General features: G+C 40.0%; 1 protein-coding gene across 1 annotated transcript; it reads left to right on the forward strand.

The window, feature by feature from the left end:
• The first annotated feature begins 62 nt into the window (after window positions 1–62).
• Window positions 63–14,637, forward strand: TM2D1 (TM2 domain containing 1). Its single transcript, XM_071749999.1, has 6 exons — window positions 63–480; window positions 1,606–1,679; window positions 3,936–4,044; window positions 8,510–8,601; window positions 11,788–11,861; window positions 12,853–14,637. Exons 1-6 carry the CDS (start codon window positions 323–325, stop codon window positions 12,961–12,963), a joined length of 618 nt encoding a protein of 205 aa, XP_071606100.1. The 5' UTR covers window positions 63–322; the 3' UTR covers window positions 12,964–14,637.
• The last annotated feature ends 1,571 nt before the right edge of the window (window positions 14,638–16,208 follow it).

Consider the following 16,208-nt stretch of genomic DNA (forward strand, 5'->3'; position numbering starts at 1 on the left):
CCGCCAGGTGCCCGTGGCGGGCGCGGCCATCTTTACTCAGGGCACGAGCCGCTCTTCTCCTCGCCGGGGCTGGACCAGCGCCATCTTGAGTAGGGGCACGCTCTGCCCATTCGATGCCTCCAGAGCCGTATTTGCTGAGTTCAACCCCCTCCCTTCCCACGCAGAAATCCCAAACCAGCCCCTTCATCAGCCAACGAACAACCGGCGGGGTCCCCACTCCCCGCAGGCAGGGCGGGCTTCCCCCGCGGTGGGGACCGCTCCTCCCCGCCCCGCCGTGCTGCCGGGGCCGAGCTGTCAGCTGACGGCAGCGGCGTTTCCCATCATGGCCGCCCGGCCGGGGCGGCTGCCGGCGGGGCTGGGGAGGCGGAGAGGAGCGGCGGAGGCCCGGATCCTGCTTCTCCTTTGCTTCGCGGGTGCGGCAGTGGAGGGAGCGGCGGGCACGGAGCCGCCGCTCAAGTGCGAGGAGCTGAGGCTGGGGCAATATCCTGAGCGCGGCGGGGCCAGGGTGGGCGGCGGGGGCCCGGTTGCCATAGCGATGGAGCCCGGGAGGGCGCAGGGACCGGCGGCGGCTCGGTCCGGACCCGGTTTCCTGATGGGGGGGATTGCCCAGCCGCTTCGGTTGGAGGGGAAGGGGGAGGCGGAGAGTGTGAGGTGACCGACGGGGAGAGGTCCCTCGGGTGTGAGCGAAAGCCCCGAAGGGGTATCGGATGAAGGAGCAGGAGAGCGGCGTGGGTTTATTCTGGGGGTGGCACCGTGGGTGCCTGTGTGCACGTTTGGGATGTCTCTGGTTTTCAAAGAGAAAACCCCATGGAATGAGAAATTCCTCTCCCCTACCCTTCCACCTTCTAATTTTTCTGCAGGACACCCGAGGACACGGTGGCTTTGCAAAACACTGAGTTCCTCTCCACAGTCGGAAGAGGCAGGGTGCAGGTGCTCTAGATATCATCTGCGAGGCTCCTGCCTCTCCAAAAGCAAGTCAGGCCTTCCCCAGAAAATGTTTGTTGATGGCAGCTGACAGGTATTGATGTAGCTGCAGATCAAAAGTGTCAAGAAAGCAAATCCTGGGAAAGTTAACTTAATCCCCTGCTTCACTTGGCTGTGGGAGTTCAGACCTCTGGAAATAAGTTCCTGCTAAAGTTTCTTCCTTGTCCAAATTCCTGAAGTTTTATATGGTCGTTTTTAGGTGTTTTTGAATTTTTTATATTTCTATAGATTTATATATATATATGATACTACAGACTTAATCTTCTCAACCAAATGCCTCAATTTAAAAGTGCTCTCATACTGAATTAAGACTAGGTTAGGAGTATTACCTTGTTGCCTTAAAATACAGAGGCCACGACTGATAAATATTGTAGTTCCTCTAGGTAGTGCTGACTGCAGCACTAATTAAACATGGAGCTTATGTGATATATTGGTGTATTAAATTGGATTAGCAGATTTGCTGTATGGTAATATGCTGTTCCTATTTGGGGGGATGGGTAGAAAGGGAAATTAGCATCAAGGTGCATCTTAAATCCTCAGGGTTTAAAGAGGGTGGAATAAATTACTGTTAAACCTTCTGGAGTGTTTCATATGAAAAATGTTTTCCTCAATTACCTGAACATATATGTGTGATGAGCCTAAAATAGACAATAGTACACAAGAACCAATGAATTGTACAAATCACACAGCATATGGTAAGGATTTCTAACTTCTAACATATATTGAGAGAAGCTACATTTTCCAAGGAAGTGTTCAATTTATGCATTTGTGTATCTGCTAGATGAGCTTTATAAAACATGGGATTAGCAACATCATTAGTATGAAAGCCTTAAACACTTGTGTGGATTGGATGCTGTACTAAAAATGAAGAAATACATAGTCTCTGATTGGTACATTTGTAAGTGAGGCTTCTAGTAAATCTCTTCAATGTTTGTTATATCCTCTAGGCTCTGTCCTGCACTGCTGTGATTAAAACAAACCATTCCTGTCATGCTGATTTTGAATATATTTATAAGAATATCTTGACACATGACAGAACAGCCTTCAAAATCTATTTTTATAAAAAAAAAAAATAAGGAAGTGTGGCTCCTTCCATCACCAGGAGGTTTGGGGGCCATGAGGCTCTGTTTTGAAAGCACATTTATTTCAAAGTTAGGCTCTGATGTACTTTGGAGTACAACAGAAAAATGCTTAAATTGAGCTCTTGTTTTACTACATATGTTCAGCTTTTCTGATGTTTTCAGGCAATGAAATAATGAGCCACAGTGTTAGCTAACACCACAAAGCTCTGCTTTATGTGTAGTCATGTTTAAAATACATGTGCATGCTTGTTGTCTTTATGCAGTTTTCCATAACAGCTGAGTCATTTTTTTCAGTGAGATGCTCAGGAACACTGAAGGTTTTCCAAATACTTCAGAAATTGCATGAAAGCACTGTTCAAAATGGATCCTTTTTAAAGTTATTTAGTCCTTTGCATAAACTGTGACATCACCTCCCTGACTATAAACATCCAGTCAGTGAGCAGAAAGAATATTCTGGAGTTGATCACAACTCAAATTTTTAGTTGTGACCACTTACCATGTGATTGTATTTAATACACTGTACATCTGACCAGGAGGGAAGCTTTAGAGTGTTAAATTAAATTAGCAATGTTAAATTAATTAACATTGTTTTCTGTGTCTGTATAGAATATTTTACACACACAGCAGTTTTTAGATTGTCCCCACAGTATTTGAGTCGCTTCCTGTTTCAGAATTATCTAAGTAATAAAAAGTGAATCTTCTGGATCATGTTTCCTAACACCTTTCTGGGATCCACTACCCAAACAAACAGGGCTTTCATTCAAGGCATCAAAGTCATCTTATGGAGTAGCAGATTTCAAGTTGACAAGAAAGCTGTGGCCTTTCCTATATCAATATATCAAACTGTTCCTATATCAATATTCAAACTGCTGTGGGTTGCTTCTAAATAAAAGAAAGTACTGCTTACTTTAATATTTTTTACAAAAAGAGAGTGTAGTTTTTTGTAATTGTCTTAGATTAGGTGTGCTGGTAACAGCCATGTATGTAATTAAGTCCAGACATAGCTCATATTTTTTGGCTATTACTGATGGCCTGAAATGGAATTTTTTAAAAACTTTTTTTGATCTCTATGCAATATGGATTGATGTATATATTAAAAAAAAAAAACCAGCCCAACTCCCCAGTCTCCTTGCCTGTAGGTATTACTGGAAAATCTGAAAAAATTGTTGAACCTGGAGTGCTGTTGTGTTGGGAACAGCCAACAGGACTCAACTAATACTGAAAACTGATAGAAAATGGTAAAGGATTGGGATTTTTCTCTTTCAAAAAACAGACTTCCAGGTACTACACTGTGAACTTTAAGCAGATGTTCTTTTCTGCTGTGATTTCCACTTTGCTTCTCTTAAGAGTCAAACCTCAGTTTAGAAGAATGGAATAATTTGGGTTGAAAGACACCTCAGGAAATCTTGTAGTGCGACCACCTGCTCAAAGCAGCACTGACACTGAATTCAGACCAGGCTGCTCAGGACTTTGTGCAGTCAGATCCTGAAAACCTCCCAAGAAGGTGATGGCATCACCTCTTTGGGCAACTTGTTCTGATATTTGGCTGTTCTCATGATGAAAATATTTTTTTTAATGTCAGGTTCAGATTTCCCACTGCTTCATAACAGAGCCAAAATGGAAATTACAACAGAATGAGGGCAGCAATTAGGTTTGTGTATTCTGCTTAATATGTATCATGCAAAAACACAAGTCAGTCATAGGACTGGCTTAAAAAAATATTATCCTTTTTTAAAGTAATATGTCTGTGTACTGAGTTTTGGAACAAGACTAACAGAACTTCGTTTATTTCACTTGTGTCTAGTCAGAAGAATGCCACAGCACCCAATCAGTTACTGCTTAATTTCAAATACTTTTTTGTGTCCTCAGTTCAGTGTCTCCCAGCACCAAATATTACTTGCAGAGATTACCTTGGCATAGAAAAAGTCTTTACAGGACATGAAGTTGGATTTTACAAGCCTATTGCATGTCGGAATGTGTAAGTACACTGTGGGCTTTTTGTCATTTGTATTTGTTTTCACATCAATTTTTTTCTCTAAAATTGTATGATGTGTTAGCAGAAGGAAAAGGAGAAGGAAGGTAGAATCATACACCTTACCCTGTACTTAATCCTCTTAAAAACTCCTAAGTATTATGGCTACAACATGCATGTTTATAAGTAAATCAGTCTCTGTCATGGACACATTTTTCTTTATTTAGTTACGTTTGTGTCTTTGCTTTCCCTTTGTATTTTACCTTTGCTTTACTTAGTCCTTTCCCCTGGCAAAAATCTCCCCCAAATGCTAAGGCTACATTTCACATATGCTTAAAATCTGCTCAGCTTCTGAAAGGAGCTGTCTGGGGATGCCTCTCCATCTCTTCCCCTGACATACCCCACTGTATAGAGGGAACTGAGCTGGGTTTGAACTAACTTGGATCAGTTCCCCAGTTTGAGTCACAGAACAGTCTTTGCAAGTGCCTGTGCCAGCAAGAGGAGGAGGGCAACTCGAGGATAAGAGAATAGAGAAAGGAAGGCTGGGCTGCTCTCTTCTGTGGCAGTGCTGGATCATGCCAGTTTTAAGTGTAGCTGCAGCTTAAGTTTGTAGTATGCATGGATAGTGGGGGAGTTTAAGCCTCTTTGCAATTCATTAAAAAAAAAAAATCTCCTTTAGAGAAACTGTTTTCTGTATTTAAACAACCTTTGTATCTAACCACGTCCTCCGTGTCTTTTTAAGAGCCCGTTTCTGAAACATGAAAATGATGGCCCTGTTTTTTCTAAAGCACATTGTGAGCACTGGAGAGCTCTGGATACCAATAAATGTTCCAACTGGCCAATGCTAATGATCAGTGAACACCTGTCAGTGCCATTTGTTTTTCCTTTTTGTCTGATTCACACAGGAGCCTTTTTCTATTGTCCTTCTGGAATCCTTGGAAATTAAAACACCAATAACATTCACTGGGTATTCCTTATCACACTAGTGGGCAAATAACTCTGATGTGCTACTTAGTGCTTAATAATTTGCCTAACTCAGAAGTACAGCTCTGCCTCCTAGTTTCATAAATATTTTCTCTGTATTTAGTCTTCTCAACAGTCAAAGCTCAGCAAATTGAAGAAAACATATTATTACGTCTAATCATATTTAAATGCTAGCAAACTAGACTTCAGTCACATTTTTGTCCAGAAACAATTGCATTTCAGTCCCATCTGTGGTGAAGACTGAGAATAAGATGAGCTATATTTAATAAAATTGCTCCCTCTTTAGAATAGACAAAAATTTTTATGTTTGGAGATTTTTTTGTATACATGTATTTCTGGTGTAATATATTTTCTGGAAATATTTTTGAAGGGCAGCGTTTCTTTACATTTATAAATTAAAACCCCAAATTTATGCAGGCTGAAGAATGTCATCCTTCTTATGCTGTGTATTACTTGATTGTCACTACTATTTATGATGAAATAACCAATGCTTATGCTATTAAAAGAATTTGCTTTGGCTTTTCCAATCCCATGACTGATAGTGTGGCAGAAGGGGAAGAGGATTCTTTGTGGGCTTGCTGAAAACTCCAGTAAAATAGAACACTGAGTGTGGAAAGAGTTATGCAAGCCTGCCCTTGATAAAGCCCAAAAGCCAGTTAAAAATGGCAGCAAGATTAATATTATTATACTTCATATGGAAACTCATATAAAACTTAATCTAATTATTAATCATGGTATGAGACTTTTATAAGGCATTTTGAACGTTACCTAAGCATTAGAAATGTTATTTTAAGCAGAAACCTTCAGCTTGATGTTACAATAGCCTGCCCTTTCTACTGCTTTTTGGAGATTTTCCAGCATCATATCTGAGTTTTGATGGAAACTGTCTTCTGTCAGAAATAACTGCACACATCATTTGACCAGAAAATTGGTTTGAGAAGGCATCTTCCCATAGCAGGGTTGCCCTAGCATGGGGACAGCAGGTCAGTCTCTATCCCTGGCTTCTGGAGGAGGAAATCAGCAAGTTCTCCTTAGCCAAAATTATAATTTAACAACACTCCAGATAACAGTTCTGGTATCCAGCTATTTTAGAGCAAGACCAGGGGATGTTATACATTTGTATAAGTGGATGTGTTCAAGCTGCTCCATAGCATTAGTTCAGGGAAAAGCTTTTAAGTGGTCTTCAGGAGTCAGAATTGCTTTGGTTTGGTTTTAGTTTAATGTTTTGGAGATGGATTTTTTGCCAAATTCTAGCATTCCCCAAGCTGACACTCTGCCATGTAGTTTGCTTAATATGTGCAGGCCCTGATTCTGCAGACTTGAAATGTCCATTGCTAAGTTACGGCCACTTCAGGCAAGGAGTCCATCAAATGTTATTTTGTGAAGTTCATGATGTGGACAGGACTTTGAGCAGTGCTAAGAAACTCTGAAAAGGCACAGAAACCACAGTGACCTGCAGCAGTACCTGCATGTCATCAACTGGTGTGGGAGAGCTAGAAGTAAAAGTTTTTAACACGGTAGCTGGAAGGGATCTATGATAAAATAATGATTGAGGCTGAGAAGCAAGAATGATTCAAAAGAGCAACAGTAATTATACCTTTTATCCAACTATAGCATCTCCTTTAGGTGCTTGGGATGTGTTAATTTCCTCCTCCTTGGTTTTCAGTATATGTAAGAGGTAGGCAAAGGAATTTCAAGAGTGGCTGCAGCCTTGTTACAGTGTTAACCTGGATCCACTTCCTGCTAGATTTCTGCTGCCCCTGAAGTTTGATGTCAACTAAGCTGCAGGCTGCTCTGCTTTTAAAAGCATCTCAGTGCATAGGCAAGTGCTCAGCTTGTTCCTACTTTTGATCAGGCACATCTCAAATTAAACTGTGTTCCCACCTTTTACGTAAGAGCTCTTTTTATCCTTCAGTGTCCTTGGAGGGTTGCTGACACTTTGTAGTTGATTCCAGAAATTTACCAAATTCCAGCAGTTTACCTCAACATTTAAATGAAACCATTGCTGTTCTTTACAGTGGAAACAAGGCAGTTCTAAAGATGATAACTTATGTTACATTAAGTTCCAGGAACGCCCAGTATGTTCTGTGTTGCTAAAAAAATGCTAAGTAACAAATGTTGAGGTAAGAGTCATCATTTAATCACTTAATGTTGCCATTAAGTTTTAGAGTCAGTAAATCTAGATGATAAGCAAAAAGGTAGATCTCTATTTGGCATTGAAAGAGCTTAAAAAAGGTGCTTGGACCTTTGTCAGCTACTGTCTTTGTGAAACTCTATGTTTTATTCAACTGTCCACGAAGAGTTTAATTTTGGCTTATTAAGTAATTGCTGGCACATGGTGTATGTATCAAAACAGTGAATTATTGAATATTTTTACGTTCTCATTCCATTTAGGTTTGCTTTATTTTGGGCAGCTAGCTGCTCACCAATGCAGCAGGGGGTGCAGCAGCTTCCAGTACTGACAGCTGTACGTTTCTAGCTCACTTGTTAGTTCACATGAGCAATATCTGAAAGTTACAGGTGGTTTAGGTGGCCACATCACTCCAGCTGTTGGCAAGAAGTGCCAACATGTGTCAGAGAGGGTAATTAAACACTGGAACAGGCTGCCCAGGGAGGTGTTTGAATCACCATGCCTGGAGGTGTTTAAAAGATGTAGAGATGTGGTGCTGAGGGACATGATTTAAGCTTGCTGGAGTTAGGTTAATGGTTGGCAGAGTTAGGTTATGGTTGGAATCAATGATCTTACAGGTCTTCTCCTGTCAGAATGATTCTGTGACTCTGTGAAGAATGGTGCCAGTTAATATAAATTTCAAAAAGTCTGTTCCATCTGTGTATTTTGTGTAACTAACCACGGGATGTGTAACTTCTGGGTACCTCTCTACCACTGTACATCTTTCTGCCATCCCCAGTTCTTGTCATTTGTGAGTTTTTGACTTTGGAGGGGAATAAATGGATCCACAGGTTGCTGTTTTTTGAATCCTTCCAGCAGCTTCTCCAACCAATAGCCATGGTTAATTTCTTTCAGATCTCACTGCAGTTCCTGTCTTTGCTGACATCTCACCTGCCTATCCCTGTTCCTCTGTGTGTGAGACTAATGCCTACAGACTCTGCACAAACCTCTTAGCTTTCTAGGGCTGTCTCAGTAGGGCTGCACTGTTAGTAAATGCTCTGTAAAACTGAGAATGTATCAGCAATTGCACTGTCTCTCTCTTGACAAGAAATGATTTAGCTTCATAATAATCTATATTCTACAAGAGTGTATTTGGGTTGCAACAGCTGAGGTTGCTTTTAGGGGATGCCCTACCCAGTTTGAAAACATAACATTATCTATTCTGTGTCTGTCAGTGGAAGATAAATAACAAGTCTGTTGGGTATGTTGTTTGGTTTTTTTTTAACTGAAGCAGCAGGCAAATGAGCCTTTAATTCTCCAAAGTATGAGTGAATATATTTTACAGTCATTGTCTACATTGCTTGTTTCTTTTGTCAGAAATGGATACTCCTACAAAGTGGCAGTAGCTCTGTCCTTATTTCTGGGATGGCTGGGAGCAGATAGATTTTATCTAGGCTATCCTGCACTAGGTAAGTTGATTTCTACATTTTCTTTGAGGTAAAGCTTACTGTTATGACTGAGCTGGATATGTACACTTTTATTTTAAGTCTTATTATGAAGGCTGACAGTTGTAGTTCTGATATTCACAACTAGAATCCTTAGTTTATTGTCAAGCAAGATAAAACCCTGCATTATCCACTGCCTGCTCTTCTGTTGGAGTGTTGGTGACAAGTGGATATATAGTTGTCCAACAGATAAAAGCCTAATAAGCAAACATGATTATTGCTATTCATACTTTTCCTTGAGGTTTGCTTTACACTGATGATTACAACAGCCTTCTTTTTGAGGTACTGAAACAGAAGTGCTTTTGATGCATGTGCCAGCTACTTAAACGATGCTTAATTTTACCAGGAAAATAGTGGACAAACTTTGAAGTAAATCTAGTGTTTGGGGATATGGAATTTACTCTGGCAAATGCATACCTTCAGGATAGTTCATAGTATTAATAACAGCTCTGCAGAAGAGCTTTAATAAGATCTTTAATAAGACTGACCTCTGGTTAGTGTTTTTAGGACCTGAACTTAGAGTTTCTGCCCATTAATGCAAACCCTTGTTTTTCTAATAACACCTTTTTTTCTCAATAATTTTGTGTTAACATCTGTGTCTTTTTTTCCCTGAGATTCTATAATTAGACTATAATTCTATAATGACTTTGTCCATCTGTTTCACAAAAAGATACATTTTTGGAAGCAGTTAATAAGGTGCCCCTTTTTGTTACATCACTGGATTTAGAATAATAATTTGCAGTAATTATTTTGTAATATATTGTAGTAATATAGATTTACAAATCCTCCATTCATATATAGAAGGTCTTTTTTGTCTCATGCTTGCTAACCCTACAGGAATATACTTCTGTCGCCAGTAACCAAAGTTGAAAGTCTTAAAATTAAAATCCTAAAGTCCAGTTTTCAAGATTTTGAAAAGTAAGGAAGACAAAAGCAAGTGGCTAAGCATAGAAAACTAAAAAAAAAAAAGAAATCAATACATTTGATTCCTTGACAGTGCTTGATTGGGGTTTTTTAAGGCCATCTGTGCCTTGGGAAAAAACGGGTAAGAAAGGTAATAGCACTGAAATATTTTGTGCCTGCATAATGAAGACTGTAAATGCTCTTTGGTTTATTTTTTTCCTTCACTACTTCTTAAAGAACACACAAATATAAACATGCTATTGAGTATGAAGAAATCAGGAAGGCAACCTCTTCCTCTCCCACACACTGTGAACTAAACCATAAGTTATTACTGCGTAAAAGCACTATTTTTTTCCCTCCGTGCTTTAGAGCAGTTTATTTTCTCAGTGTGATCTGCTTGTGGGGAGGGAAGTGAGGAACTAAAAAAAAAAAACAGCTTTACTCTGCACTTCAGAAATATATGCCAGGTTCAGGAGCAGTTCTGCTATATCCAGTACCATAATGGAGCAGCCAGTTCCTCAAGGAAACTGCTGGAACCAGCATTGGTCAGAGAACTGCTGGGTTCCTCAAATGCCATCTGGCAATGAGGTTCAGGACCACATCTTGAGAGGAAATGGTATGGGGAGCATCCCAAATAAATATCCTAACTGGTGACTGACTTTGGTGCAGATAATAACAAAGCAAAATTTTCATCAGTTTGACATTACTTAATTTTAATTTCCTAAGGCTAGCCTTTCTTCAGCTTTTCCCTTATGTTTTACTATACTTCTGCCAGTCCTGACACCCAGGCCAAGACTTGGCTGCTGCAAGTCTTAGACCCTGGGAACAAGTTGTTTTGAACAGTGATCTTCTTGGGGTTTTGCACATTATAATGGCACCACTCTATCTGTGATGTGCAGTTTCTTCTGATCAGCTGAAAGACCACCCTGCTACTACTCTTTCATCTTCCTGATCTTTAGGGTGTTTTTCCCTGTCCTCTCTGACTACTGTGTTGTTCCATGGAGTGATGACAAACTGTCTCCCTGGAGTTTATAAATCAGGCTGGTTTCAACTTAACTCTGAGAGCTATATCCAGCCAGGGGGATGCTCTCCCTGCAGCCTACATGCAGTCACTCCCTCACTCCCTCCCAAGCAGGGCACGGGGGAGAGGAGGCAGTGTGTAGGACAGGTTGCTGCACCTGAGGGAAGGGAAGCACAAAGGAAGAGGCAAAGGTCAGGAGAGCCTCAGGTGTTTGGCTGAGGGCAGACTCTTCCTTTGGCAAGCAGCTGCCTGGATTTACTGGCAGGTATCATGCAGCACAGCTTGACTGGTGGCTGTGGGGAAGAGCTGCTCTGTAATGCCACACTGGCTGATGTTACCACGTGCTGGCCCTTGGAAGCACAGTAAAGATGTGGGATTTAGCAGGGAAGTGTTTTCCCTGGACAGCATAGCCTACAACTGACTTAGATGCAACTGATAGGCTTTCCTCTTCATCCTGTCTGTGCTGGGTAAAGAGAGAAATGGGTAGCTCATCCTGAAAATAACCTACATGTTTGTCTAGCTCAGCTGAAGTATCATGATATCTACAGTACTCATTGTATTATATTCATTGTAGAAGAAACTGATATAAAAAAAATATATAAAAATTAAGACAGCCTCCTTCTTCTGAAGGCATTTTCCAAATAAAGTCTGCCTTGCATGGCAACTTACAATGAAACATTTATCTGTTAGTTGCTATTCCCACATATTTTCTCTTAGATCTTTCATTTATTTGTACAAACCCCCAGGTTTTTGCATGCCAGTTTAAAAGTGTTTATATAAATGTATATTGAAAATAAATTCCTAGTTCAGCAAAAGTATAAAGACAATACAAAGGATGGTTCTACAAAGTAGCTTGTTCTGAAAATCAAATCAGTATGTTCTGCAACTCAGAAGATGATAGGAAGTCTGTTTCTAGTCATGCTAAATTTGGCAGCACCAGTTTGGATTTTTTCTGTCAAAGAATGGAAAATTTTCAGTACCTTGGTTATCAACTTCTGCCTTTCTTTAAGAATATTTATGTGTTGTTTTTTATTTTTTAAAATAGTTTAATGTTTAAAGTCTTTGAAGTGTATTCAGGATGTAGAAACATCAATTATCCCTGGTCAAGTCCTTCAACTTTAGGTCTGTTTCTAGATGTATGGTTGGGATGTGATTGCCACCAGAAACCCCTGAACTTCATAGTGACTGGCTAAAAGCTGCAGTTAAATTTTGTTTTCCTTTTTTAGGTTTGTTAAAGTTCTGCACTGTAGGATTTTGTGGAATTGGTAGCCTAATTGATTTCATACTTATTTCCATGCAGGTAAGTCACTTTCAAAACAAGATACAAGTCTGTATTGTACAGTGTTGTACTTTCATGCAATGTTCCCAGAATCCTGAAGTTCTGTGTTTGCATGTGCTTTATACTGATGGAGCCCATCATCTGTCAAAGGCTGTCCTTGCAGTGTGCAGGAGAGCAGACATTGCCACTTTGGGGTTTTTTTTCTGCCTCTCCAAATACAAGTCCCATATCACCTGAGAGCTGTGACTTATGGATTCACAATGCTTAAATCCCCAGCTGGGCTGACATCTTGTGACATCATGAAATTGCCAAATTGTCTTATTCTACAGCACATCCATTTAGCATGAATTACAAATTGCCTGCGATTAACTTAAAATGCATTAGGGCTATAGAAATTGTGTATATACATTTACAGAGAACTGCCACCTTTGTATAGACATCTTTTAAAGTATAAGCATTCTCAAATTCCTTTCTATGCTGTTGCAGTGATCTTGCCTCAGATCACTGACAGACACAGCTGAGGGTATCTTTCATCTCTCCTTATTCATCTCCGTGGCGACCCCGCAGCAATTTAGCATTCCCAGAACAAAAAAGCCATGATCTTCTCTCCTTCTCTCCATTCCTTACCTGTGCAGTAGTTCAAATATTTTTGTCATCACACTAATTCTCTCCTGCCTACCCTCCTTTGTTATAAGAAAGTGGTTTGGAGCCCACTCATTTGTTAGCCTGATTTTGAGACTCAAATCCTCACCGCCTTAACCTAGTACCAGCGCCTGGCTGTGTAATTGGGTTGATTAGAAGCCCTAGGGAAATGTTCCTTCTGAGACAGGACTCACTAAAATAGTCAAACTACAGCATAACTTCAAAATAAATCTAGTTTCTGTTTGACTAATTAAGCATGACTAATTTTATGACAGGAAAATTAGCAGTAATTGAGACATATGCGCAAAGCGTATATTTCACTTCCCATTGAAAAGTCTTTTTTTGTTTTTTTTTTTTCTCTCTCTTGGAGATTGTTGGACCTTCTGATGGCTCAAGTTACATCATAGACTACTATGGGGCAAGGCTGACTCGGCTCACCATTACCAACACAACCTTCAGGAAGATGCAGACCTACCCCTAACCCTGCCAGGCAGCGGCACCAACGCCGAGGTGCGTTTCGTTTTTACGGGTGGATCCGGCCACCCGCTGAATTTGCTGGTGGCCAATTAATTACACTTCATCAGAACTGAACGTGAGATGCACATTGAACAAAGATGATAAAAAAATAAAAATTCATCGAGTGAGCTTACCTCAAAGGCACTGAGTTCCTTTGTGACTGCTCTGGGAGCACACTCTGTCGCTGAGTTGGACCATTCTGCGGAAGACGCGGACTTCTGCGGTTTGCACTGATGTTGTTTTGCACCTGTTAAGTAAAATTTAGAGAGTTATAAAGAGGTGGAGAAAGGGTTGTTCAGAACAACGAAGCTGATCTTTAGTCCACTGAGACTGTGAAGAGTTTTAGCATGCACAGGACAGGATTACACTTGGGGTCTGTTTTCCTAACTACGTGTGGCAGTTTGTAACTTAACTTAAATAACCCAAACCACAGAAACTGCCTCTCTACTGAGCTGAAATACAGGTGGCCCTAAATCTTTTGCTGATGTATCCTGTGAAATGCTATGAAATGATTATTTCAGTAAAGCTTTAAGACAAATTTTGGTCCAATTGCAAAATTTGGTCAGTACTGATCAACAGGATTATAGATGTGTAAGAGACAGACCCATAGATGACACACCACAAAAAAAGGAGGGTGGATGCTGGGGCATCCTGAAATTAGACTGGGAAAGAATCATTCTGCTTGTTTTGGTTTTTCTTTTTCCCTCCCTTGCAACCACCCAAAGGGAAACCTTGCAACCAACCCATAAGGGAAACACATACCTTCTTTTTCTGAAAAGAAATTGGTGTTTGGGTTTTACAGCCACAGAATGTCAAAAAAAGGCCTCAAAAGGTTCTCATTTTGAATCAGTTGTGCATCAGTGAAATAAATTCTGTGTACTTCAAAGTTATTTGACCAAAATCTTTAGGACAACCAAACTTTACCTAAACGTTCCTTCCAAGAGCAGAAAGGAAAACAGAGGCAGAAAACATGTCAACAGAATTTTCATGTTATTTGACCAATTTTAAACATTCCCTTCACCTTCTAATGAAAACCAGCAGTGACTGAGTGAGAAATCCATGTGATATCAACTACAATGTAGGTTTTTTCAAAAATTTGGGCCATACTTTTGTTTTTCAGATGAAACTTCCAAAACATTATTGATGTTTCCAGAAATGGGATGTTTAAGGGAACTACAGAAAGAGATTCCAAAATTGATTTTTTTTTTTAATTGTAATTTGTGAAGTTTTGTCTCTTTTGAACCTACATGAGGACTGGTACACAGAAATCTTTGTAAAGAAATATCTTTTTTTTTTTTTTTCTCCCTAAATCAGTGTAACCTGACGTATCACTTAATGAAAATGTATCACATGGAATAACTTGTGCTCTAACATTAATTTTTTCCTTCATGCAAGAAAGGCCTCATTTTGGAGTGCTTGCTAACGTGCATTTGACTTGGTTCACATGGGTTCAAAGACACAAGAACACTCTGTTAACATTGCTCAATTGCCTGATATTTCTTGCATCTCCCTTTTGTCTCTCTGTCACTGAATGCTCTTTGTGCATGTCAGTTTTGCTGCCTGAAATACTTCCAAAAACAAGCGGGATGTGGATGGAAAAGAAATGTTTGAATCAAATAAAATCTCATGGCTATGGTCATCCTGTGACTCGTCTGTTTTTTTTTTTTGTTGTATTTTTGGTTTTTTTTTTTTTACCCTGAAGGTGATAATATAGCTGTGAAAATAGGCATATACCATGGACATTATAATAAAAAAAAAAAAAAAAAAAAGCAGCCTTGGGTAATTCATCACACAAGATTTCATTCCAAAATGTGTCTCCACGTGTACAAGGAGCAGAGGGCTTGACTCAATCAAGCCCTCAATGTCAACAATCTATCTTGAGTTTGATTATCCATAAAAGAACACGGGAGCTATTGGGAGCTACTTTGTGTGAATCAGATCAAAATATCGTAAGTTACAAGGTCTATCACTTTGTTAAACAATCCCAGGAACCACACAGACAGCACAGAGAAATGTTTCCTGTTCCAAGTTACAATGTTTCTGTAGAAACAGAAGCTGTGTCTCACCCAATGCAGGAAATTAAAAGGCTGTGGGACTCTTTCATCCTGATGCTCTCCAGTTTGTGGTACCAGTGCATGCTCTGCCATTTCAAGCCCTAGCAAAATTTTACTCCTCTTTAGATGATCCTCTTGATCCTCTATCTTGTACCAACAACTTTCGTTGTCTGTAAAACCTTTTGGGGAGTAGTGCCACATATGGCATAACCTTGGGAACTTGTGTTGGGTGCTGCTGGAATTATTCAGTGTATCTGAACAGACATAACTGTGACTGAGGGTTAACCAAGTACTGCAGGGCCAGCAGAGAGCTAGTGAGGTCTTTGTTTTCCTCTTGTAATTGACAGACACGGCATGTTTACCATAAGGGCTGTGAAAAATGTGATGCAAGATGTAAAGCTGTCCCACTGTGTTAATAATAAATTGGTTACAGTCATATTTATCAAAATGTCTGTCCTATGATGATTTTCTGTCTTGCTGCCTGCTTTAGCTTTCTCCTGTCAATCAGGTTGCCCATCCTAGTGCTTCTGTAGTTCTGATGGCTCTGACTGCACTAGAATAATATTCTCTCTGGATTTTTTTTTCCCCAGAACAATTGCAAAGCAATAAAAATAGTTAGACAACTTACTGTGTCATCCTCCTGCTTCGTTCCCAGATAAAATGCTATCTGCTGGCCTTGCAGATCCTCTCAACATTCCAACAAGACAGAGAAGTATTATTCTTTATCTGTAAAAATAAAGAACATAAACAGTAAAGGCCAGAGTTTAAAAAAAAAAAATTGAAGTGCCTAGCCTTTAAAAACCTGCATAAAGCTATTCATGGAGATGCTGCATACCCATGCCAGGACTTAAATCCAAATCTGCCCTAAGTACCAGCGCAGTTCAGTCATTGCAAAAATGACTCCATAAACCTGTCTTTTTTTTTTTTTTTTTTTTTTTTTTAATGTTCATCTTAGGATTTTCTGCAATGTGCTTAACTGTGATCTGAAAGAGCAAGAGCTGGTAGAAACATTCAGCTTTGGGCACTTTGCATTCCCTATCACAGTGCAAAAGTGGCTGTACTTGGGTGTGCTTCCTGTATTTAAAATGTCTCTGGATTGTATCTGCTCACTTAGGTCAATCTCTGCATCTTTCACTTGTGTATGGAGCTTGTTTCC

The sequence above is a fragment of the Heliangelus exortis genome, chromosome 8, assembly GCF_036169615.1.
Source record: "Heliangelus exortis chromosome 8, bHelExo1.hap1, whole genome shotgun sequence".
Lineage (NCBI taxonomy): Eukaryota > Metazoa > Chordata > Aves > Apodiformes > Trochilidae > Heliangelus > Heliangelus exortis.